The following is a 27,429-nucleotide window of genomic DNA, read 5'->3' as shown; positions in this document are numbered from 1 at the left end:
TCTTCAGTCCACTTTGGCCTTTGGGATTTAGGTGCTGTTTTCTCTGACATCACCTCGCCGCACTTGTACACCTTATGTCTATAGATGCCTTTGTCCATGATGTCTATCTGAGCTTTTTCCAGATCAATTTTGACTTGTGTCATCAAGGGTGTAGTGGTCTTGAGTCCCTGGATGTACCTGAGGATTCTGTTGGTGAGTCTGGTCTGTGGGAGTCTGCTGATGTGTCCATAAAATTTTAGTCACCTCTTTTAAAGTCAGCTACAATGTTGGAGAACTTTCCTGTGGTGTCCCTGGAGTGAAGCCTACATCCTTCATCCACGAGTTTCAGTCCAATAATTTTCCTAATGATTTTTCTTTCCTGTATGAGAATGTTCCCAATGTCGGCCTTTGTGAGTAACATCAATGTCTCACTGGCATATAGCACCTCAGGTTTGATTACAGTGTTGTAGTGACGAATTTTGGTGCAAGTGGACAGACATTTCTTTTTGTAGATACCCTGTGTTTTGTATAAGGCTCTCTTCATTTTCAATACCCCACTGTTCTGGCCAATTTTCTCCTTTCCTGTCAGTTTGAGCACTTCACCTAGGTATTTAAAGTGTGTGACCATGTTGATCTTGCCAATATTATTATTAATATTATTATTATTATATTAATTTTTCCTGGAAATCACACCAAGATTTAAATTCTTCTTAATGAGAGGTTCCCCTTCCCAACACTTCAGCTACTATACAACTAATTGTAAAATCAATTTGCTCTCTTTGGTAGATATCAAGAGAACACACTCAAAAAATGTCACATATGCTCACACATCACTATCTGATTTAAATTTAGGAAACTGATTTTATAAATTCATCTCATTTCCCATTTGAAGTGTCTATTAAATCATTTGCTATCCAGATGTAGTGACAATAAGTTTGTTTTGAAGGTCTTACAGTGTACTTTCTAAGGTTTGTCATAACGCCTGAAACCCATTATGCCAATCGACAGTACCATCAAGAGAATTAGTGATAATGCTATTAGATTTTACTTTCTCTTGTGCCTTTTGTTCAACTAATGCCTGTAGATATTTCTCCAAATTAGTCAAAGCAGTTGGGTCAGTTGCCTGTACCTTACCTTATGTGTACGAGATTTGATTATTCGAACTTTTGAAATTACTAGTTGAAGATTCTTCTATTTGTTTCATCTTAATATTTATGTCTCTAACTGTTCAATCTATTTCTGGACTAAGTCACATTGCATAAGTACGAGGGTGGTTTGAAAAGTTCTTGGAATCACTTGGGTCAGCATTAACGCAACGAATTGTTCATGTCATGTTCATTGGACTGTTGCCTGTAAACACAAGTCACATCAGTGCTCTTGGAAGAGAGCTTGGCAGTGACATTGCTCTGTTGTTGTTCCTGCGTAGGGATTTGTGAAGATGGAAAAAAATTGAGATTCCAGCAGTGATTAAGTACTTTGTAAAGACAGGTATGAAAGCAAAGGACATTCATGCTGATTTCCAGAATACACTGGAGGACTTTGCTCCTTCATATTCAACTGTTGCCAAGTGGACTAATGAATTTAAATTTTGTTAGGAGAGCTTAGATGATGATCCAGGCAGCAGTTGCCAAGATGTGTCATTACTCCAGAAATCATTGCAAAAGTGCACAAAATGATCATGGAGGGTCGCCAATTGAAAGTGTGTGAAATTTCTCACGCTTACCAGATCTCATTTTAACTGAAGAATTAGAAATGAAAAAAAATATCTACAATGTGGGTGCTTTGGCTCTTGACGCTGGATCAAAAATGCATGACAATGGACATATCGGAACAACGTTTTGCTGGTTTTAAGAGAAACAAACAAGATTTTTTGCGCCAGTTTGTGACCACAGATGAAACTTGGGAGCACTACTATACCCCAGAGACAAAACAAAAGTCAAAACAATGGAAACATGCTGATTCTCCACCACCAAAGAAAGCAAAGACAATTCCTTCAGTGGGAAAGGTCATGGCATCAGTGTTCTGGGGTGCGAAGGGGATTCTGTTTGTGGATTATCTCCCCACTGGGCAAACAATTACTGGAGAATACTATGCTAACTTCCTGGACAAATTGCAACAAATAATATGTGAAAAAAGGCCAGGGTTAGCAATAAAGAAAGTCATCTTCCATCAAGACAATGCGCGCCCGCACACATCTGCCATCGCCACGGCAACATTACATGAAATAAGGTGTGAACTGTTGCCACACCTGCCTTAGTCACTTGGCATGGCTTCGTCAGGCTTCCATCTCTTCCCAAAACTGAAAATTTTTCTTGGTGCATGAAGATTCACTTCAAATGAAGAATTGATAGCTGGAGTTGACAACTATTTTGCAGGACTGGAGGAAACTCATTTTCGCGATAGGATCAAGGCACTTGAACATAACTGGACCAAGTGCATTAATCTGCAAGGAGACTACATTGAAAAATAAAAGAAGTTTCAGTGATGGAAGTACTTTTTTTCTATTCCATTCCAAGAACTTTTCAGATCACCCTCTTATTTCTGTTTCTAACTCCTAACCCCCTCCATGAACCGTGAACCATGGACCTTGTTGCAGGTTCTGTGGCTTGCATGGCCCAGTGATACAGATTGCTGTACCATAGATACAACCACAATGGAAGGAAATCTGTTGAGAGGCCAGACAAACATGTGATTCCGGAAGAGGGGCTCAGCAGCCTCTTAGGTAGTTGCAAGGGTAACAGTCTGGCCTTGTAACATCAACCAAAACAGCCATGCTGTGCTGGTACTGCGAATGGCTGAAAGCAAGGAGGAAACAACAGCCATAATTTTTCCTGAGGACTACAACTCTCCTGTATGGTTAAATGATGACGGCGTCCATGTCATCATCTGGAGAAATAAAACTGCACTGTGCATATTGGAGTGTGGAACATTAGATCCCTTAATCTGGCAGATAGATTAGAAAATTTAAAAAGGGAAATGCATAGGTTGAAGTTAGACATACTGGGACTTAGTGAAGTTTGGTGGCAGGAAATGAATACAGGTTTATAAATACTAAGTCAAATAGGGGTAATGCATTAATGGGTTCAATAATGAATAAAAAATAGGAATATGGGTAAGCTACCAATAACAGAATAGTGAATGCATTATCATAGCCAAAATAGACATGAAGCCCACACCTACCACAGTAGTATAATTTTATATGCCAGACGATGAAGAGATTGGAGAAATGTACGATTAGATAAAATAAATAATTCAGATAGTTAAAGGAGACAAAAATTTAACTGTCTGGGGGACTGGAATGGAAGAGAAGAAAAAATAGTAGGTGAATATGGACTGGGGGAAAGGAATGAAAGAGGAAGCCACCTGTTAGAATTTTGCACAAAGCATAATTTAATCATCACTAAAACTTGGTTTAAGAATCGTGAAAGAAGGTTGCATACAATGGAAGAGACCTGGAGACACTGAGAGGTTTCAGATTAATTATATAATGGTTAGACAGAGATTCAGGAACCAGATTTTAAATTGTAAGACATTTCCAGGGGCAGATATGTACTCTGACCATAATTTATTGATTATGAACTGTAGATTAAAACTGAAGAAATTCGAAAAGGATAGGAAATTAAGGAGATGGGACCTGAGTAAGTTGAAAGAACCAGAGATGTTGAGAATTTCAAAAGGAGCACTAGGCAACAGCTGACTACAACAGGGGAAAGAAATACAGTAGAAGACGAATAGGTAGCTTTACGAGATGAAATAGTGAGGGCAGCAGAGGGACAAATAGGGAAAATAACAAGGCCTAGTAGAAATCCTTGGATAACACTAGGGATACTGAACTTAACTGATGAAAGGGGAAAATTTAAAAATGCAGCATATGAAGCAGATGAAAGGGAATACAAACATTTAAAAAATGAGATTTATAGAAAGTGCAAAATGGCTAAATAGGAATGGCTAGGGGACAAATTTAAGGATTTAGAAGCATATTTCACTACAGGAAATATAGATTCTGCCTAGAGGAAAACTAAAGAGGCATTTGGTGAAAAGAGCAGGTGTATGAATATCAAGAGCTCAAATGGAAAACCAGTCCTAAGCAAGGAAGGAAATGCTGAAAGGTGGAAGGACTATGTAGAGGGTCTATACAAGAGAGCTGAACTTGAAGGCAGTATTATAGAAAGGGAAGTGGACATAGATAAATATGATATGAAAGATATGATACTGCAAGAAGGATTTGACAGAGCTCTGAAACATCTAAGTCCATACAAGGCCCGAGGGATACACGATATTCTGTCAGAACTACTGGTAGCCTTGGGAGAGCCAGCCACAATGCCGTCTGCTGTGCAAGCTATATGAGACATGTGAAATATCCTCAGACTTCAAGAAGACTGTAACAATTCCAATTCCAAAGAAAGCAGTTACTGACAGGTATGAAAATTCCTGAACTATCAGTTTAACAAACCATGGTTGCAAAATTCTAACATGAATTCTTTACAGAAGAATGGAATAATTGGTGGAAACTGACCTCAGGAAAGTTTAGTTTGGCTTCCGGAGAAATGTAGGAACACGTGAGGCACCACTGACCCTATGACTTATCTTAGAAGATAGGTTAAGAATAGACAAACCTATGTTTATAGCATTTGTAGATTTTAGAGAAAGCTTTTGACAATGTTGATTGGGATACTCTCTTTGAAATTCTGAAGGTGGCAGGGGTAAAATAGAGGGAAGGAAAGGCTATTATAACTTGTACAGACCAGATGGCAGTTGTAAGAGTTGAGGTACATGAAAGGGAAGCATGGTTGAGAAGGGAATGAGGCAGGGTTGTAACCTATCCCTAATGTTGTTCAATCTATGCACTGAATGAGAAGTAAAAGAAACCAAAGAAAAATGTGGAGTAGGAATTAAAGTTCAGGAAGGAGAAATAAAAACTTAAATGTTTCCCAATGACATTGTAATTCTTTCAGAGACAGCAAAGAACTTGGAAGAGCAGTTGAATCGAATGGACAGTATCTTGAAAGGAAAATATAAGATTAAAATTAACAAAAACAAAACATGGATAGTAGAATTTTAATTCAGGGAATGGTATGGATATTAGATTAGGAAATTAGACACTTAAAGGAGTAAGTGAGTTTTGCTTTTTTGGCAGCAAAATAACTGATGATTGCCTAAGTAGAGAGGATATAAAATGTAGACTGACAATGGTAAGAAAAACATTTCTGCAGAAGATGTTTGTTAACATCAAATATAGATATAAGTGTTAGGAAGTATTTTTGAAGGTATTTGTAAGGAGTGTTGCCATTATGAAAGTGAAAGATGGATAATAAGCAGTTTAGACAAAAAGAGAATAGAAGCTTTCAAAATGTGGTGCTACAGAAGAACATTGATGACTAGATGGGTTGATCATGTAAGTAATGAGGAGGTACTGAAAAGAACTAGGGAGACAATAAATTTGTTGCACAACTTGACCAAAAGAAGGGGTCATTTGACAGACACATTTTGAGACATCAAGGGATCACTGTTTTAGTATTGGAGGGAAGTGTGCATGTGGAGGGGGGGGGGAGGAGTAAAAATCATAGTGGAATACAAAGAGATGAATACAGTAAGCAGAGTCAGGTTGCAGTAATGATTAATTATTCAGAGATGAAGAGGCTCACACAGAATAGAGTAGCATGGACAGCTACATCAGACCGGTCATCAACTCCTTAAGTAAGACTGCTAAGGTTTCTTATATTTTTTAAAAATGTTATCTACTTTCATTGATACCTCATCTCCTTGCCTCATAAATGCTACTTTTTCATTCCTCCCCTTGGGTCTTAAGTGTAGTAATACCAATAAACATTTTGTCTACTATATTAAATTTTTCTGCTTGAGCTTTAAGTGTGTGTGAAATTAATTTTAGTGTTGTGTTGTACTGAATCAATTAATCAATTCCTTCTTTGTACTTTGTAAAGAAAGCTTTTCCAATCAACAATGCCACTGAAGTTGCTACTTTGCAATAAGTAAAAAAAAATTTACAGCTCGAAAAAGTTATATTGAATTCCAGTAATGGTTATGGGAGTTTGCATCTTCCTCAAAAATAAATAAATAAATAAATAATGAATAAATAAATAAAATTTCAGTGAGCTTGAACGGTCCTGCATCGGGAGATCAAATAACTTCCAAGCATACAATAGTATTTCATTGGTTAGTAAAGACCAATTCACACTGGCTGCCACGTCCATGACATTATGGAATACATTTCATCCATACTGACCATCTGTTATGTCATGTCATGTTGCAGCATTGTCACAGTTTATTTGATTTGATTTTATCAGGGAAGCAAAAACAACATTGGTCAAGCCCACTGCTGCCCACACCGAAACAGAGTTTATTATGTGGTATCATTCCCTGTATCTCAAATAAAGCTAACCAATGCCCTTGAACAGTGCAAGGAGATCCTTTATCAGTGCTTTACTAGACACAGTTTGTTCAGGCCTTGTTGAGCCAAATATTCTGTGTCTTTTAATCTCCAATGCCTCGCATTTGAAGATCAAATGTGATGCTGTTTCCTTGCCGACACCACACATCCTACATTTGTGGTCTTCTTCTGTTATCCCCATTGTATGTAGGTGTTTTTCTGATGGCCTGTTAATAGTCCAACCCTGAGTTTCGTTTGTCTCCTCTTCAAACCCAGAATTGAGAGACTTCTCTTAGAACATGGCTTACACATCAATACCTTGCCATGTTTTTGCTTTTGGACCTTCGCCCAATATTCTACATGCTGTCTCCTTGTCCAGTCTCATAGTTTTATTTTGATCATCGCCTTGGTGATTGTCAGGACAGGTTCTGGTCCAATAAATAGTGTCATCACCCCTATCCTGGCCAACCTATTGGCTTGGTCATTACCACTAATCCCTGAGTGACCAGGGACCCACAATAGGTTAACTCTGTTGTTTACCCTAGCTCAACAAGGACTTTGTGGCATTCTACCATGATCTTTGATCTTGTACAGAGGCTGCCAGTGCTTTCAGGACTGTTTGGGTGTGTGAATACGTGAAAATGCTACGACCTCTGTAGCACCTCCGCAAATTCTCCTCCATGGGCTCCCTGATAGAACATATTTCTGCTTGAAACACAGTGGCCATCTTCCCTAGAGAGATTGCACTCTCCAGCCTTGGCTGCACCCTGTATACCCCAACCACAACACTTTGGTCTGCTTTTGAACCATCAGTGAACCAGACTATGTCCAGTGTCGAAATTTGTTCTTCCAAGCTCTCTACTTCCAATTACTACATTAAAAGGCTTCTTGAGGCAGCTGGGAGTTATTATATAGTCGGCCAGCATTTCCACAACCATACCTATGTCTGTGTCACTCATTATTTTATTGTGAGAACCTGGATACCCCAAAGAGTTCCAGTTTTTTCCAGTCTTTAATATGTGTGCTCCAGCTGCTGCCTCCATCTTTACCCACAGGCGTAATGGGGACATGTTCAGCATGGTTTTCATCCCAGCAGTAGGTGTGCTGCTAATTCTGCCTGTAATGGCTAAGCAGGCCAATCTCTGCACCTCAGCAAACTCCTTAGCAGCGACTTGCTGTTCTACCTTTTTCCAGCACACTGTAGCCCTATAAGTGGTCATAGGTCTTACTACCATGGTGTATATCCAGTACATACTCTTAGGGCTTAAGCCCCAGTTTTTACCACGCTCTCCTGGTGCTCATTAGAGTGCCTTTCACCTTGGAACAGGTGCTCCTTACATGGGGGTCTACAATAGTTTCTCATCTAGGTTTACCCCTAGATATTTCACTATCCCCTTCACTGGTAGAGTTTCATCAAGAAGCTTCAGATTCCAATATGTGAATTTGATCTACTTCCTTGTAAATGCCGGCCGGAGTGGCTGTGCGGTTCTAGGCACTACAGTTTGGAGCCGAGCGACTGCTACGGTCGCAGGTTCGAATCCTGCCTCGGGCATGGATGTGTGTGATGTCCTTAGGTTAGTTCGGTTTAATTAGTTCTAAGTTCTAGGTGACTGATGACCTCCGAAGTTAAGTCGCATAGCGCTCAGAGCCATTTGAACCATTTGCACCTTGTAAATGGTACTACAACAGTCTTCTTAAGACTGACCCTTAGACCATGTTTCCTGCACCAATTTTGCACAATGTTCAATGCTCCTTGTGCCATAGCTCTGAGTGTATTTGAAAATTTGCCAAGTATTACCATGACAAGATCATCTGTGTACCCTTGGCAAAAGTACTGTGTAGAGTTTAATTCTACAATGAGTTCATTCACAACAAGATTCCACTGTAGACAGTCTGTAGTGGTGTTGATTACCATTTTTTCTTGCATCATGGTGGCTTCTACCTTTCTACCATTAAGCAAGGCTGTAATCCACCTGCAGATGGTAGTCTCCAAGCCATGCACCTCTGCTGCCTTAAACATGGATTGGAAGGCCATGTTGCTAAAAGTGCCTTCAGTGTCCAAGAACATGCAGAGAGCTATTTCCTGAAAGTGTTGTGCTTTCTCCACCTTTCCAACAAATTTGTGAAGTGCAGTTTTACATGATTTTCCTGGTTGGTATGCATGTTGGTTTATGTGTAGAGGGACCCTAGTTAACCTCCTCTCTTTAATGTGCATGTTGACCAGTTTTTATAATGCTTTATAAGAAAGGAGGACAGACTGATTGGTCTCATATCCGGGGTGGCCGTGGTATGATCAGTTCTCCCTGGCTTTGGAACAAAGACAACCTTCACTGCCCTCCACACATTAGGAATGATTCCTGCTGCTAGGCTAGCGCTAAATAACCTGCATAGGAATCCTATTAAGTTCACTTCTGCTTGTTGCAGGAGCACTGGAAAAATTCCATATGGACCAGGTGACTTTAACAGTTGGAATCTTCCCACTGCCCATTGGATTTTATTATGGTTAACACATTCTGTGGCAGAGTCTCAATTCTCCCTTCAAATACCTGAAACCGATATCTGGTCTATATTGTCTGTCAGAGTACATTGAGGAGTAGTTCGTGTTTCATGTGCTGTCCTTGTTTACTTCCCATCCTCTTTCCTTGATGTTCCCCTGGATTAGTTGGTATCCTAGTGAAGATTTTGTGATGTCTGGTGTGAACAGCTGTACCCTCTACCTCCTCACAGAATACCTTCCATGACACCTGCATTGCTGGCTTAATTGCAAGACTGTATTTGACGAGGGCCTTCTGATATTCTGCCCATTGTCCTTTCCTTCTCGCAAGGTTAAACAGTCTTTGCATCTCTTTCCTCTGTGATTCTAGGTTGTTGTTCCACCAAGATACATTCCTAAATGTGCATATCTTGGTGACCGAGCAGTTGTCAAGGTATGTGGTCATCATGGCAGAGGTCACTGCCTCTGCTACCTCCTCAAACTCTACTGAATTCCTTTTCGAAGTACTGACTTCTGATAGGCTTGAGTCGAGGTCCCTCCTGTATGCCTCCCAGTCTGTTTTCCTGGGATTCCTATAGAACATAGTCTGTCTAATGCCCATTTCAACCTCAAACTTAAATTACATGTGGTCTGATGAGGATGGCTCTAAAGCCACATGCCATTGTTTGACATAACTACCCATCAAAGTGGAACCAAAGGTTATGTCAATTACCTCTTCCCTTCATATATTCCTAAATGTAGGTTCCTTGCCCCTATTGAGGATCTCTAAGCTATTAGCTTGAAGAAATCCTAGAAGGTACTCACCTCTACTTTTGGTGTCAGTGCTGCCCCACAAAAAGTTGTGGGCATTAGCATCACATCCAACCAATAGTTGGTTGCCCTGCTGTGACAGTCAGTATACTCACCTCCTCAGAAGGAACACTGTCCTTGTATGGAAGGTATGCCAAGGCTATTACAAACACTCTCGTGCTGTCTTCCTCACATTGAAACATCCTGATAGTCACCAAGTCCCTAGAACAAAAGCCCGCCATTGGCATGCAGGGGATTCCATTTTTTACATAAATGTTCTGGGGTTTCTTATATTTCTAGCATAAACCAGCTTACCGCCGAGGCCCGATACACCTCCTTTATATAAATAGGGTTCCTGAATCAGGGCCATGTCCACTTCTTGCCTTCCCAGAAACAACTCAGGGTAGCAGTAACCTCTTTACTGTGTTGCAGATTTATCTGCAGCACATTCAGTCTCCATCTTGCCGCCATTGTCGCTTCTGATGTCTTTGATTATCCTGACGGCAACCTCCAAGAACCCCAAGAATAGCCTCAGGTCCTGTTCCCACACTGCCTTCAGGGACGTCTCTCCACCACCAATCCTCTTTGGAGACTTCCGGGTTTTGGGATCCTATTTTCTCAATCAGAGTCTCTGGAGAGCTATCCTTAAGGAGTTTTGGCACCCAGATTAATATCTTTGCGGTCTTGAAGGGCTCATCCTTTGTCTTTACCAACAGCTTTGCATCCTCCCACGGTGATATTAGGGGCACCTTTTCCTTAAGCCAGTCCACTGTACCCGCCCCCTCACAGACAAAGATAAGAGCACCGTGATCCAGATGGACTCTCCTGAATTTAGGTCCTGGACCAGGGTCCTTCCCAGTCTTCTCAAAGAGAGCCAGCTGCATGATTTCCTCCTGCTATGAGGTGATCTTGACCAGTGGATAGCCTTGCTGGATAACTGCCATCCTAAAGACCGAGACTGCAGTACTACAGGTCTGTTTCCCTATTTCTTGCCTCAGCTTTTTCTGGATACACGTATCCTGAGAAGTGGGAGTCTTCCTCCGTTGTTCTCTTAATACCTGCCCTCAGTGTAGAAGAGGTTTGTACACCCCCTTCGCCCTGGGACAGTCTTTTCTTGGAGGTCTTGGGCTCAAGCCCTTTTAGTTTCCTCCGCTTTTGTTTACGAAGCCACTCTTTTTCTTCCTTTAGCTTTTGTTCTCTACGAAGTTTCCTCCTCTGAGCCCTAGACAAGTATTTGATCTTCATCTTGTCCAACTTCTTAGTAACCATTCCCACTTCTTGAACAGGACTGTCCCTCTGTTCAGCTGAGGGGTGTTTTCCTTTGGTTCCAGCCTCGACGTTTGGGTGTCTGAGGTCTCAACTTGCCCCTCAGTATTGCTTTTTTCCTTCGTGTCCATTTTGGTCCCATGAGAGTTGGGGATCTAATCGGCACACACCACAGAAACCCCAAGTGGTGCAAGGCTAATTACTCAGGGAGGTCGCGCGATATCCCTGAGGCCCTGCTCATGACACATCTTCCCATGTGCCGTGCACCTCTCAACACAGATCGCATCACACCTTGGGTTGGGTAGTGAGGAATTGGGAAAGGACAAGAAATGGATGTGGGATGACAGGTCATTGTGGGTCACACTTAGTCTGGACCATCAGCCAAGACCTTACTGACCCTAGGTTCTCACAGCTGGCATAGCCCTCAGTTTCACGCAACACACTAGCCTCTCCACCTGCACGGACAGTGCTACTTCGAGGTGGTGCCCCTCGAGAGGACCATTGAGGTTTTTCTGGAAGCAAGCTCTTAAGTCTGGCGTCAACCATCCGTTGCTGATCATGTGATCATTTCCTCCCAATACATGGCCATAGGCAAATCTCCAAATGTTGTTTCGTAGTGCTTTTTGTGGTTGATATCAGTTGTTTGTTATTTGCTATAAATTGTTTTGTTTCATTATTTTTTGTTAACATTTATAAATGATGACAGATAAATCTAAGCCATGAGACAGCAGTCTGAATTGCACAACATGAGTGTACTACATTTATAAAATGTTGTTGTTGTTTGTTTGTTTGTTTTTTTTTTTTTTTTTTACACGTACTAGTACCATATTTAATATTTTACAATGAAATTGATTGCAATATGTCTGCAACTTGAAGTGAAAAAAGTACTGTGAGTAAAATCGGATTGATTAGTAGGTGGAATTGATTTGTATGTTGTCAGGCATTTTTTTGTTACATAACGAAATTAAATGAAATCTTCAGACACTGCAAGTTGTTTGTCAGCTCTTTTTATTGTTAAGCAGCTCTGAATTGTGTGAAACAGTTTTGCAAGCATCAGTGGTCAATATATATGCGGTTTTACTAACTAACCCCAGAACAAATAAGGCACTTAAAATATTAAAGATCAAATACAACATGTAAAGATAACCTTTATATCTTGAAGAGAAAGGTATTTAGGGAGATATGACTAACATACAAAAAATTGCACTGGACTACCAATGAAACTTAATCTTAAACCAAATTTTCACGGGATGTGATGGCAGCTGGTAACACTGTGTTCCTTTTAATAATTCTTGCTGCAGTTTAACGAAACAAAACTGATGTTTTCACTTTCCGAACTATAAAATGCGGATTCCTCTTCCTCAAGCTCCTTGTTTAATGTGTGAAATTCCCCTTCCATACCACATAATGACCCATGCACATTCTTTGTGTTGTTTTGCACTTCTGTCTCCCTTCTCTAATATACAAGCTATACCTGCAAACCATTTGAGCCTAATAAATGTCATTTGTGTACAAATGTGGACTCCACCAACCACGCATGTAAGCTATCACGGTCTGTATGAACACATCGCGCGTAAAAACAGTTGAAAATCATCTTGCGAAGATGACAATTGCAGCGGAAAGAACAGTTGAGGACAGCAATGCAAGATAAGATCACGTGACAGTGCAGTGTCGTGACAGTGCCATGATGGACAGTCTATTTACTTGTATATTCAACTGGCCTTTATCTGGAGATTCCCTCACGTATCAGTAGTGTTGTTAAGACAAGTAAATATCGGAGAAGCATACCTTGCGATGTGCGTCGTCTCCTCTGCTACTCTATAGTATGAAGTCAGGTGTTGTAAGTTTAAGGGTCGATTCACATTTGATGGAACGCAACTGTCACATTTTTGAACACTGATGGTCAGAGGAATTCCTGAGTATTCACACTAAATGGCACGTCAATGTCGAACGAACGTCGTGACGTTACAGTTGGTCCATAAAATACTCACCATAGGCACTATTTTGTAGTTCATCATAAAATGCCGAAATTTAGTTTAAAGCAGTTTGCAATGATTGCTGTTGCACTTGATGATGAGGAACATTGAGCAAAAAGAGTATGGATTAGAAAAAATGTACAAAAATCGATACTGTGAAGCAGATTTCTACATTCTTTACAAGGAGCTGGATGAGGAGGAGCCATCATTCTATAAATATTTTAGAAAGTCTAAACAACAGTTTTTTAACCTGCTAAACAAAATACGAATAAACATTACTACGAGAAATTCAAATTTAGGCGTCCAATATCACGTCGATAGAAGCTGATAGTTTGCCTTTTTAATTTACTTGAACTATGTTTACATGTATTTCTGCTACCTGCTGTTCATCGTTAATTTCTTACAAATCGTATTTTCAACTTCTGCATCCCGCATCAGCTTTACTCTATTTCGCTATTCCACTGGAAAAATCGTCATTATAGTACCTTGAACAAGATATGCATTGCTTATTTTGCAATTTATTCCTTCAGTGTATATAATAAAATACTTTAACTTAGTACTTTCTTCCAGTACATATTAAGACCTTTTCACAACAGCAGTCAGTGGGGAATACTACCGTGTTAGTTCACACTGTGTTTACTGTAACAGTTGCTCGCCCAGAAGGCTACACTATGGTCCGTCGAGACATTCTTCCCAAGAAACATTGATGTGACACTGATGCGAGGTGTCTATGACGCTCCGTGACGGCGTCTGTGAATGCCACCATTTGAAATACAGAGGAGTGACATTCCATCAAGTGTCAATCCATCTTAGGGCTATGTTCACAGTGCCACCAACAACTTTTGTCAGAGGTCACCAGATAACATTGGCCAACAGCTTGTCATGGTACATCCGACCTCCTTTGTCAGTTTTTAGTTAGGTTAGAATCTATACAATGTCTGAAGCAGGTTTAGTTTTAACCCCCAAGGGTGGGGTGGATACTACACATCTCTGTGCTTGGAGAAGAGTACTACAATGCAGCTTTTGCTATGAAAAAGATGCCAAATGCCAGTGAAAGATCCATATTTGTCTCGAAAAAAACATGGCAAGTACTGTACACTCTGTCCTCAGTTGCTGGATGTACCAGACACATTTTACAAATAAAGGAGATGAAGGGAGAAACGTTATGTTACATGACATACTCAAGATGATTTGTAGCAGCCTTGAAAAGCAAGATTACAAACACTGTTTTTCTGAATTTATTTGAAGTTGTGTGGATATAGGTCAACGAACCTTCAATGACTGTCGTTCAGCATACTTGTGAAAGACAAACATAGAGTTTAGAGTAAGATAATCTGAACACCTAAAGCACCGAAAAATGGAAAAACATACAATACATTTTCAAACCACTTCATGTAACAAATCATGCATAAAAACGCCAATGAGCAGTAACAATAATATGTAGACACCTAATGTTCATATACTACGACACAAAAACAAGTTACTAAGTAGCCTTAAGCACACATCTCATTGGAACAAATTATTTGAGGTTATGATTTATGCCTAAAATTTCCGATATTAGGATGCTTGGGAAAAAAATTAGCACAGCATGCTATGCCTTACGAATATTAGTCACTGTGTGCAATAGTTAATACCAGAGAATGACATACTTTGCACACATACATTCTATAATAAGTTACAGCATAATATTCTGGGGTGCAAATGCCCAAAATGTGAAATATGTGTTCAGATTGCAAAAACGAGCTATCAGAATAATGAGCAAGAGTCACAAAAGAGCACACTGCAGTGATCTATTTAAAAAGTGGGGTATTCTGACAATCCCAAGTGAATATATCTTGCAAACTACAGTTTTTATTCAAAAAATATTGAACAATACTTAGCAAACAGCTGCATACATGATCACCAAACCAGAAACAGTAATTGCTTGTACCTAGACACAATGAATAAAACTAAAATCCAAATCACTATGTTTTACCAAGGTGCCAAGATATACAATAAATTGCCAAAAGAAATCAAAAGCATAAAGGAACTCTGTAAATTTAAAGCATTCCTTAAAGAATATTTATAGAAAAATAGTTTTTACTCGATTAGAGAATTCATGCAGCATAAAATTGGCATAAATAAAAATCAGGTTAAAAAATTATCAAGTGGACATACTGGATTGTAATTTACCCATACAGGTATTAGAGGAGTCTTGTGATATATTTCTTTTGATTGCAGCAGTTTCTTCTGCATTATGCAATTCAATGATAAATTGTGTGTGTAATATACATATATATATTATGAATTTATTATATATAGCTTGTATTTCATTACCTTATAGGGCCAAATAATGTACACATGTATGTATAATGTTGACATCCATACAACGAAATTTGTTTACGGATGAATAAATAAATAAATAAACAAATAAAAAATAAATAGATATAGATTTTGTCTCCTTATCATTTGCAATAAACCTGCAGTTTCATTCTATAGATTCTGAACTATATACCAATTATATTTCTCTTTCTCAGAATGCCACAGCCTCCTTTGACTAAACTTATCACATTCTCTTAGTCCATGTTTGTTATGTCTGCCAATATGACAGAAGAAAACAAACTGATCTGAAATTCACTGATTCTCAAGTCTGTATGTTCAGACAATGAGATCGGCTACATTGTGACAACGGAAGTAGTGGCACACCGATTTAAAAAGATCGGATATCTTCAGCCTGTGTCGGTAGTCGACAGAAGCCACTGTGATCGGTGCCACTGTGTGCGAAACCTAACGTCTTTTTTGTCTATGACATCACAGCTCCAACACAAATGCACTAGTTTCAATGCAATTTTTTTATTTAGTTGAATGCTAGTTTAATCAGAATTGTTGCAACACATGTTTGATGAAAGTTTGTGGAGTCGTTTAAAGGTAACCTGCTACAGAGAAGTAGAGAGTCTGCCGGCAGTAACATGCTACCTAATTAATAAGTGGTACATAATTGGATATAATACTAAAATATAGATTTCAATAACATCTACAAAAAAGTCCACAAGAACTTATGTCTATCTTTTATGGTTTAACCACAACCACCGATTTTTGTTTCACTGCACCAGGCGCAACCAAAAGACAAATGGTGATTATGGATGGCCCATAAATGATAAGGATATGCTCTCATGGACTTCGTGTATAGATTGTTTAAAGATCTACGTTTATCGCCTGCACAGTGCAATGCAAAACAGTGTCCCCATTAATATACAACATGAACAGCAAAGGTCCCAACACACTTCCCTGGGGTGCACCACAAGTAACTTCTACATCTGATGATGACTTTTCATACAAGATAACATGCTGTGCCCTCCCTACCAAAAAGACCTTCATCCAGTCACAAATTTTGCTTGATATCCCATATGACAGAACTTAATAAGTGTAGGTGTTGTACTCAGTCAAGTGTTTTTCGCAAATCAAGAAATACTGCATCTACCTGGTTGCCTTGATCCAAAGCTTTCAGTATGTCATGTGAGAAAAGTTCGAGTCGGGTTTCACATAATTGTTTTCTAAATTCAGGCGGGTGGGCAGCGAGAGGGTCATTTTGTTCAAGATACCTTAGTATCTTTGAGTTCAGAATATGTTCTAAGATTCTTTAACAAATCAGTGTCGAAAATATATGGACGGTAGTAGTGGTGCAAAGATTGGTAACGTGCTTTAAGTGTTCTAAAATGTACAACTGTGCTCTTCACAAAACGAATACAGTAGTATCCTGTAATTACTAATATCAATGAGTCACCATCAGAAATGACCAATTCATACAAATATCCGGGTGTAATATTATGTAAGGATATGAAATGGAATGCTCACACAGATTCTGTTGTGGGTAAAGCAGATGGTAGACTTCAGTTTATTGGCAGAATACTGGGGAAGTGCAATCAGTCTGCAAAGAAGGTTGCTTACAAATCATTGTCAACTCATTCTAGAATATTGCTCAAGTGTATGGGAGGGCCCATGCCAGATACGACTAACAGGGGAAACTGAAGACATACAGAGAAGGGCAGCAAGAATGGTTGCAGGTTTGTTTGACCTGTTACAGTAACATTGAAGAAACTGAACTAGCAGACACTTAAAAATAGATATAAACTATCCTGAGCAAGTTTGCTAACAAAGTTTCGAGAACCAGCTTTAAATGGAGACTCTAGAAGTAGGCCCATGCTACAGTCCCCTACGTATCACTGACATAGGCATTCTGAGAACTAGTTTAGAATAATTACAGCACACACATGGAGGCATTCAAACAATCATTCTTCCTGTACTTCATACATAAATGGAATGGGAAGAAACCTTAATAACTGATACAGTAAGATGTATTGAGAGTAAGAAGCCTGATGATGGTAGAAAATCGAAACATATAGCTTCAAATAATGCAGATTATGTTCTCTTTTCTACTATCTAGGAAAAGAATCCAGAAAAATCAAATATATAACAAAAATAGCTAAATGCATGAGCCTTAACACAGCTATTAAAATTTACGAATTATTCAGTAAACGTTTAAATTTACTTGTATGGTAAGTAAATCCAACACAATAGCTCATTTATCTGTTACACAATCATGAAATGATAAATGGCGTCACGTTTTGCTGTGCTTTTATTGTAAATTTTGTCAAAAAAGGAAGCAATAAGCAAATACATGAAGGCAATAACACAAGTCACACTGATGTTCCGTTAATTCCAGCTTTTTGCATTTTTAAAATTCACAATTACATGCTTTCTGTAAGTAAAAACTGTAAATATGCTGTGATATCTCTCCCTCCATCTGTCTGTCAGTCGTCTCTCTCTCTCTCTCTCTCTCTCTCTCTCTCGCTCTCTTTTTTTTTGAACTGTCTGAGGGGTGTGAGGGGGGGTGTCCACCAGCCCCCGAATCTGCCATCGCTGCTATTTATTTTGAGGGTAGTAACTGGCATACAGCATAGACAAAATTATGTATATTTAATAATGCTTCAGTAATGTGATCATATTTGAATACTAGTGTCGAAAACTAGAGAAATATTTTCAAATAACTGTTCACTGAATAGTGGCAGGAGGAATGAAATGTATTATATATTGCTTGTGTCTGTATATGTGTGGATGGATATGTATGTGTGTGCGAGTGTATACCCATCCTTTTTTTCCCCCTAAGGTAAGTCTTTCCGCTCCCGGGACTGGAATGACTCATTACCCTCTCCCTTAAAACCCACATCCTTTCGTCTTTCCCTCTTCTTCCCTCTTTCCTGACGAAGCAACCGTTGGTTGCGAAAGCTAGAATTTTGTGTGTATGTTTGTGTTTGTTTGTGTGTCTGTCGACCTGCCAGCGCTTTCGTTTGGTAAGTCACATCATCTTTGTTTTTAGATATATTTTTCCCATGTGGAATGTTTCCCTCTATTTTATATATATATATAATGTGTATGTATGTATATGCATAAAAAGAAAAGAACAAGGGAGAAAAGAAAATAATAATAATAATAATAATAATAATAATAATAATATGATACATTACAATTGGCCCCCACTGTGCCCTGATGTCATACACGGGTGCACAATGTCTCAGCTTATTTCTCTTTTTATGGGTTGATGTTATACTCAGGTGCACAGTGTCTCAGCTAATTTTCTTTTGATGGGTTGATAGCTCTGGCTAATATGGGCATAACCTTTCTTTTTCGGCCATTGGAGTTATCCTATATGGTTACCAATTTATATAGGAATGTCAGCTCCCTTAACACATGCATGCATAAGGTTTCCTTCATAACAATGTGCTTGCTGTAAGCACATAGTCCCATTGTTGTCAGTCAGTATCTGCCCAGTGTTTAGCTTGCAAAGCATGCACACGCAGCTCGACGTCCGTTACCATCCCTGCTCGCTTTCACGTATTTAATACAAAGTCAGAGTGCCCGTGTCGTGCGTTCACATAGTCTTCATTGCACAAATTCTTGAAGCACGTGTTCAGCAGTGTTATCCTTTGTGAAATTTTCGATGCGGTGACAACTGGTTTCCATATCAGTGGCCTGAGGAATGTATTTCAGTCGCTCACACTTATTCAGTGGGGACATTAGCCGTAGATCCAACATTTGCCGAATCGGTAAGTTTCTTGCTGCTTCTACGATGTTGTAGAGCACAGAAAATTCATGTCTTTACGACGTGGTCAAGCACAGAAAATTCACGTTGTATGAAGTATTGTCATTTTTAGTTCATTATGCACTCACCCACATCTCACACGCACACTTCACACTTTTCAGGCAGGTTTTGTATGTTTTTGCACTTTGTTTCTGGGCGTCTTTTATACTGTTGCATGACACAAAATTTCTGTAGTGTACTTTCCATATGCTATACACATAACAAAGAAAATAAAAATACAACTACAGAAATGAACTTATCCTATTCATTTGCTGAGGTGCCATTATCCTTGCTTATGTATATTACAGTCTGATTGTCGAATTGTTTATTACATTTTGTTAAATTATAATTTCTAAACATAGTTCAATTTCAATTATGTGAGTACACTTTCTACTCTCTTTTGGTTTTACATTCTTCGCATAACATTCATACAATAATAGATTCGAATTTCCTTTATGGTATAAATTGACATACGTTTCATTCCAATTTACTGTGACTTCTTGTCGGAGCGTATTTATCAAGTTCAAAGAACTAAAGAAGTAAACAATAGTCACTACAAAAGATTCTACACGCTGCTTAAATAACTACGCATGGCCTCATCTCTCTAGCATTCTCCAGGAAGGATCTACCAACTACAGAGTTGAGGAAATTTCACCGAAAGGCATTTATGTGCTCAGTTTCGTCTCGTTACTAGATTTAATTGTGATCTCAAGAACAAAATAGTTTTTTGTTTATAAACATAATGCAAACCTGACGATACCAATCCTATCAAATACTTATTCAGTATTTAAAGTGCACCTCCCTATTTACTTGTTATGTTCATTGTATAAAGGATAATCATTTCATATGCTGAAGCATACAGAGTGGTATGATCAATACTATATGTTATGTATGAATAGTGTAAAATAGTGTTTATGTAAGTAGCAAACATTTATAAAAATTTCAATGCAAATCAGGTGTTGGACACTTTTCTGAGTAGTTGACACTTACAGTAGCTAGGTTTCGACCCCTTGATTATTTGGTATTGCTCCACCTTAATTCAGTATCGTGATATACAATGTACTGCAACTGTATTCTTCTACATATATTTTCACATTATCATATTCGTACATACCATAAACTTACTACTTTATTTACGTATGGTGTGGTCCTTTCTTATGTTTATATGGTACATAACACTCGACAAGCATTTATCTTTCTTCATTTTAGGACATGTCGATGCATCGTTCCCTGGTAGAAAAAAACTTAGTACTAACTTAAAACTAAATCTTCATAGATAAGTGTATAGATGCTCAATGGTCACTAACACCTCTTTCATATATTCAGCGATATATTCATTTACTTTAGTGTGCATTCATGCCATCACAAATCATTTAATGTCGTGTGTGTGTCTCTACTTACCTTGTAAATTTGAAAGATAAAGTGGATTATAAGCGTGGTGCGATCTCTTATATAAATTTTGCCACTTATATTGTACTCACTTGTTTACCTGCAATAAGAGGTTTCTGGCCCCTCAATTATAATTAGTGTGTGTACTCTCAATACTTTAATATGTAACTATATAGATATAATGAACATAGTAGTGAAACTTTAGTACATATTTCGTACTTTAGGATCCCTTTCCGTGTATACAATCCCTTAGCTTATCTCTGTTTGTGTGTGTTGGGTAGATCGTCGTAGCTGTAGTATAGACTCTCCATTAATCTTCTATTTCCCTTTGTAGCAACAGGCTTTAAAAATGCTGGTGCGCGCTGTAGCTCATAGGGTTTGTTTGTTTTGTGTGCTCCAACACTTTCAACTGTGTCTGTCTGGCACGCAAGTAGTTGCTGTAGATTGACTAGCTTTCTCCCCAATGCACATGCACTGCATCGCTCTTTTACCACTGAAGTCGCGAGGAGTTGTGTAGTCCACTGCGCGCTATTGTGCATTTCACAAGTTCTTTTATTGAGTTACAACTGGGCTACTCACAAGGCGAAGCGTTGTGTTTAAAGTATCGTTATCTCTAGATACATAGAAGTAAAATTCCTCCTTGTTACATCCACTCAACTTGTCATTTACACATCTGACATATAAGAAGAAACAAAAGCAAAATATTTTCCTTAACAACCAACAACATAAATTCTGGAATGTGGTTTTCCAGCATACTAAATCTAATACTGTTATACATATATGTAACTTTAAGGGAATATCTACCTTGATCATATCTGATTAAGCAAGTGTTGATCAAGCTTGTGCCCCCACTCTCCGCCAAGGTCACAGGATGGAGGCCTACCATGACTAGTTCAAGTTTTCTGGCATCGTGGTGGCATTGGCCTACTGTGTTTACCATTGGTGTTTGGTTACGCCAAACGTCACTGTGTGTGTATCTAACAACAATTCTAATTTTCTGGGCTTCAGTCCAAGTACGAGGTAAAACATTTTGAAATGTCTGATAAAGACCACATGGTGTGTTCTTTTCCCTTCAGAAGTACATATCGGGAATTGTCAATGCCTATGTAATCCCTCATCTGCAATTAATGTTGACAAACACTCTTCGCTATTTTTCTTCAACAGCCTAGCCCCGTATTGCGGGTATCCAGTGAAGGTATCTAATTTCTGTAAAAGCATAGGTTTGCTTTCTTTCATATGTTGTTTTGCAATGTCAGTAGTTTTGTCAACACTGCCTCGTAACCTTCTCTCTGCTTCCTTTTAACCCGAGTCCACTTAGCTGGGAGTTGACTTTCTTTCCTCTTTAGAACTTCTTGCCGGCTGTGGTGACTGATCGGTTCTAGGCACTACAGTCTGGAACTGCGCGACCACTACGGTCGCAGGTTTGAATGCTGCCTCGGGCATGGATGTGTGTGATGTCCTTAGATTAGTTAGGTTTAAGTGGTTCTAAGTTCTAGGGGACTGATGACCTCAGAAGTTAAGTCCCACAGTGCTGAAAGCCATTTGAGCCATTTCATAACTTCTCCTACATTATCTATATAAATTTTGCATTCTGGTTCAAATGGCTCTGAGCACTATGGGACTTAACATTTGAGGTCATCAGTCCCCTAGAACTTAGAACTACTTAAACCTAACTAACCTAAGGACATAACACACATCCATGCCCGAGGCAGGATTAGAACCTGCGACCGCAGCAGTCGCGCTGTTCCAAACTGAAGCGCTTAGAACCGCTCGGCCACACCAGCTGGCTTTGCATTCTGACACTACCTATTTTGCTGTCTTTATTCAGCATCATGGCTTCAGCTTTTTCAGTTATTTCCTTTACATCTGCACACAACTTATCTCTCTGTTTTTTTTTTTTTTTTTTTTTTTTTTTTTTTTTTTTTTTTTTTTTTTGGCAAATTCTGACTCTAAACTTCCCTGACCTACTCTTAGACTCAACTTGTGTATTTCTGTAGGCAGGTTTTTGCATACGTCTTGCAACTCGCTGACTGCATTCGTCACATTTTTTAACGATGCGTCCACTTGAGATTGAGTCTCCAGAATTTGAGAATATGCTTCACTGAGGTTTTGCAACTCACTTGCAAGTTGTTACTGTTTACAATCTATGGATGTTACCTTTCCCGTTAACATATTTATATTGCAGGACATGTCAGTAATTATTTCATGTTTTAGTTGTTTACCGAGCTCTGTCAACTTCCGAGTTACTTCGCCAGATAAGTCAGTGCGTATAGTTTTGATCACTTCACTAAACTGTTGACTAATACTTTTCTTGAAATCGTTGAATGCCTGCTATTTGCTGTGTAAGCTGTTGCCCTATATTTTCCTGATGTTTTGTGAACTGCTGTGTAAACTGTTGTCCTATATTTTCCTGATGTCTTGTGAACTGCTGTGCAAACTGTTGTGTTATTAGTTGCATGAGTTTGTGTCAAATATGTCTCGCCAATATTTACATAGCTTTTATGAACTGTTTACTGTTATTGCGTTCGCGACGTCGTGAGCAGATAATCAAAGGAATTTTCGTTGACACGCGCTTCAGTTGCACTATTTGGAAAAATGTTTCACGGTGAGAACTGAGAAATTGTCTCATCAATCGTCATAAAAGTGACATTATGATTAGTTATATTACCAGTGTCATCATTTTTTAATAGTGTGGACGCCAACCTGGTTGTTCTGCTAGCCATTGGGCAGTTCACGAGTTGGCGCGTTAACTTTCAGCTGTTCCCAGGCTTTGATTTCCATCTTGGCATATTGCATTTTGTAATGAGCAGATTTATATGCGTATTCGTTAATGATCCTGATTATTGTCTGATATGGCCATATAGAATTTCAATCAATTATTTTGTACTCTAATGTTGACTTGACACAAATTTTCGTCGTTTCTATAGAAATTCGCTTTCCGTAAGGGATATTACTTGGAAGTAAAGGAGATTATTTAGTGTGAGAGTGACGTCGCCAAATGCGGCCATACAAGCATACAGCGTAGCAGCTTCCTACCTTTACTGTTGAAATCAGCATTCCCGCGTATCTCATTTGTAGTCAGTATTAAATTTTAATTTGCTTCTTCAAGTTGTGAATAGTTGCAATCTCACAGACATGTAAGAAATGCAACAAAGGCCTCATTAGTTTCTTGTGACGATGAAATGGATCATTTATCTCAAAGAACTTTTACATCAACAGCGAAAGGTCTGTTCATATTGCGCTCGGCACCGTCCATTGACCCGGCCGCGGTGGCCGAGCAGTTCTAGGCACTTCAGTCCGGAACAGCGCGACTGCTACGGTCGCAGGTTCGAATCCTGCTTCGGGCATGGATGTGTGTTACGTCCTTAGGTTAGTTAGGTTTAAGTAGTTCAGATGTTATGTCCCATTTTGCTCAGAGCCATTTGAACCATTTTGAACCGTCCATTGAATGGTCGCCATTGACTAGTGGTGGGGGGAATAAAATGTGATATATATTGGGAACTGATTAATAATTGCTGCTTGAGTAATTAAAAAAAGAAATTTTGAAAGAATAATTGAAGAAAAGGTAGATACTCATACCCTAAGTGAACTTTAACTGGCATTAATATCAATAGACCCTCAATATTCAATACATATATTCAGCATTTAAATTTTCGTACTTCTTTTTCTTGTTACCACCATTGTGCATAGGGCTTGGTATGACAATACTGGTTTCGGATCGTCCCTCTTGTACCCACGAGAATTATTCTTGTCTGCTTCGATCCTCTTGATGCAGGATTCTCGGAACATCCGGAATGATAACGAGATGTTTTTTTAATAAACTTCGTCTCCCAAATAACGTTTATAACCCTTCTTTAAAGTTCGATTAGAACACACATTTTTGAGCAATATTAACGCGGCGGAACTCTTCATACGTCCGCAAGCTACCACTTACAGAGACAAACAGATGAATATAAAGAAATTTCAAAAACTGCACACTATGTTATCAAAAAGTAAGTTGTGGACTGTCTAATAATAATGGCATCCGTCCATCCTTGAGGGATGATGGTGTAACATGCTTGGTTCAGGGTCTGCAGCGTCTGCTGTGGCTAAGAAGTCCCACTCGAGAGTGGCAGTCCCTACTGCAGTTTGGACATGTGAAATTTGAGGGACTTCGAACAGAAGCCGCTCTGTCTCTTCGCTTTGTCCTCTTCCTAATTTGTTCCTGTGTGCGTTCGTCCTCAGAGAGCTTGACGCCGTTGCGCACAGTTACTCGCCACTTGACACGGTCATCTGCAATGCTTTCCCAGCGACTTGGATTGATTCTGGTCTTGGTCAGTTCTCTCTTGCAGACATCCTTGGAACGAAGATGCGGTCGTCCCACTGGCCTCACACCCTCCCGAAATTCTCCATACAACAGTTGTTTCAGTATCCGTTCAGGATCCATGCACCTGACATGTCCCAACCATCTTAGACGTCGATGACTCAGGAGTGCAAAGATGCTGGTTGTGCTTGCACGGAGAAAGACTTTGGTGTTGGGCACTCTATCTCTCCATGAGATCTGAAGTATCTTCCGGAGACAGCGGAGATGTAAGCTGTTGAGTCGAGATTCATGCTTAGAAAGAGTTGTCCATGTCTCACAGCTATAGAGAACGGTGCTTATAACACACGCGTTGTAGCCTTTAATTAAGTTTTTGTGGTAAGCAGTCCGTTGTTCCATACTCTGTTTTTCAATCTAGCCATGACAGATGATGCCTTTGTGATTCTGTTAGTGATTTCAGTGTCCATGGACAAGTTGCTACATATCACGGATCCCAAGTAGGTAAAGTCATCAACTACCTGGAGAGGATTGCCATCAGTGCTGATGGATGGAAGGTTGGTAGTGCTCTGGTACTTTGGTCTTGGCCTTGAGGCGAGCAATGTTGAAAAGATTTCCATCAGACCTCGTATGTAGATACACTCCCTCATCACAGTCTTCAAAGGCAAATCTGAGCAGAAGGGAAAAGAAAATCCCAAATAATGTAGGAGCTAACACACACCCCTGTTTCACGCCGCTATTAACAGGGAATGCTTCTGATGTTTTACCGTTGAAGCAGATTGTTGCTTGTGTTTTCTTATGGAAAGAGACAATTATCTGTAGTAGTTTAGGTGGGCATCCAATCTTCTGCAACAGTTTGAAAAGCCCATTTCTGCTGACTAAATCCAACACTTTACCAAGGTCAATGAAAGCAATATAAAGTGGCCTCCGCGGCTCACAACATTTCTCTTGTAGCTGTCTTAAAGAGATCATATCTACGGTTGATGAGCCGGGCCTGAAGCCACACTGAGATTCTGGGTAGATTCTGGAAGCTAAGATTTGTAATTGCATTAGGATGACTCTTGCATAAGCTTTCCCAGCTACACTTAGTAATGAAATGCCTCGGTAATTGTTACAGTCACTTCTGTTCCCTTTATGTTTATATAGAGTAACTATCCTCGAATTCCGCATACTCATCGGGACATAACCTTCTTCCCAGCTGGTTGTGATAAGTGAATATAAATGTTTGAGAAGAACAGACTTGTTATACTTAATAACCTCTGCAGGGATCCCATCTTCACCTGGGGCCTTTCCGTTAGCAAGAGAATCTATTTCTCTACTAAGTTCTTCCATAGTAGGCATTGCATCTAGTTCTTCCATAACTGGCAATTGTTTGATGGCGTCACATGCATCCTTGCTAACTTCATTCTCGGCTGCATACAACTCGAGGTAGTGTTCAACCCAGCATTCCATTTGTTTGCCTTCATTAGTAATGACTTCACCCGTCTTGGACTTCAGAGGAGCTGTTTTTCTGACAGTTGGTCCAATTGCTTTCTTAATACCATCGTACATTGCCTTAGCATCCCCAGAATCGGCCGCTTTCTGTATACCTGCACATAAATTCAGCCAGTAGTTATTTGTGCATCTCCTGGATGTTTGCTGTGCCCTGTTCTCGAGTTCTTTCTTTTAGGTTTCTTTTGTAAGTTAGCAGGGCTTTCCATTTAGCCTCAATGACTGGTTCCATTTCTTCCAAATGTTGCTCACACCAGTCCTTATTTCTTTTTCCTTTTGTTCCATAGGCCAATACTGCTGAGTTGTAGATTGCACCCGAGAGTTTTGCCCATTTCTTATCAACATTCCTTTCTGCTTGCGCATTTCCTGGGAAAGCACTTTCAAAATTACTGGCAAAATCTTGTTTTCTTTGTGTATCATGAACATGACCTGTGTTGATACGGGGATGACCTCTCGGTTTGGCGTGGTGACATTTCTTAGGAGTGAGCCTCAATGTGCACACCACCAGGGCGTGGTCAGTGTTGCAATAAGCACTATGATAACTTCGTGTCAGTAGCACATTTTTGAGATCAGTACGCCTAGCTATGACTAAGTCGTTGACGCCAGTGATGAGAGTGCGGGTGTCTCCAAGACACCTTGTGCTGATCCTTAAGCTGGAAATATGTGTTTGTAATACAGAGTCCATAAAAGCAGCAAACTTCAAGCAATTCGGCCATATGTCATTATCTGATCCAACTCTAGCATTAAAGTCCCCTAGAATATACAGTATCTCAGTGCTAGGTACCTTAGCTATTCTGTCGCTAAGTAAATCATAAAACACATCCTTCTCATCCATGCTGGATGATAAGGTGGGAGCATACACATTTAGGATGTTGACAGTGCCACTTAAGGAGCATATTTTCAAAGCAGTAATTCGCTCTGTTCCACCGGATGGTGGCACAGTACAGTCCAGGAGGGTGTTTTTAACAGCAAATCCTATGCCATGAAGTCTTGGCTCGTGTTGAGACTTCCCCTGCCAGAAGAATGTGTAATTATCCTCACTGATAGAGCCCGCGTCTGGAAGCCGCGTCTCCTGCAGTCCCGCGATGTCAACATTCAAAAGATGGAGCTCTCTGTCAATTACGGCAGTCTTACGGATGAAATCAACCTCTTGGGCATCGTCAATGTGCCTTGGACACATGGTCCTAACATTCCAGGTGGCAATACGAAATAGTGATTTCTTTATTATTTCATTTTTGTTGT

The 27,429-nt window shown here is 39.6% G+C and overlaps 1 protein-coding gene across 1 annotated transcript; it reads right to left on the bottom strand.

Annotated features, from left to right (window-relative positions):
• Positions 1-24,863: 24,863 nt before the first annotated feature.
• On the bottom strand, positions 24,864-26,247 carry LOC124545187. The gene is made up of 2 exons (XM_047124087.1): positions 25,869-26,247; positions 24,864-24,973 (listed from the first exon to the last, which is right to left on the bottom strand). The coding sequence occupies exons 1-2, from the start codon at positions 26,245-26,247 to the stop codon at positions 24,864-24,866; spliced, it is 489 nt and encodes a 162-aa protein (XP_046980043.1).
• Between the last annotated feature and the right edge of the window lie 1,182 nt (positions 26,248-27,429).

Source organism: Schistocerca americana, chromosome 1 (genome assembly GCF_021461395.2).
Source record: "Schistocerca americana isolate TAMUIC-IGC-003095 chromosome 1, iqSchAmer2.1, whole genome shotgun sequence".
In the NCBI taxonomy this organism is placed as follows: domain Eukaryota; kingdom Metazoa; phylum Arthropoda; class Insecta; order Orthoptera; family Acrididae; genus Schistocerca; species Schistocerca americana.
Note: the sequence above shows the minus strand (reverse complement) of the source record. Positions and strands in the feature narration are given on the sequence as shown.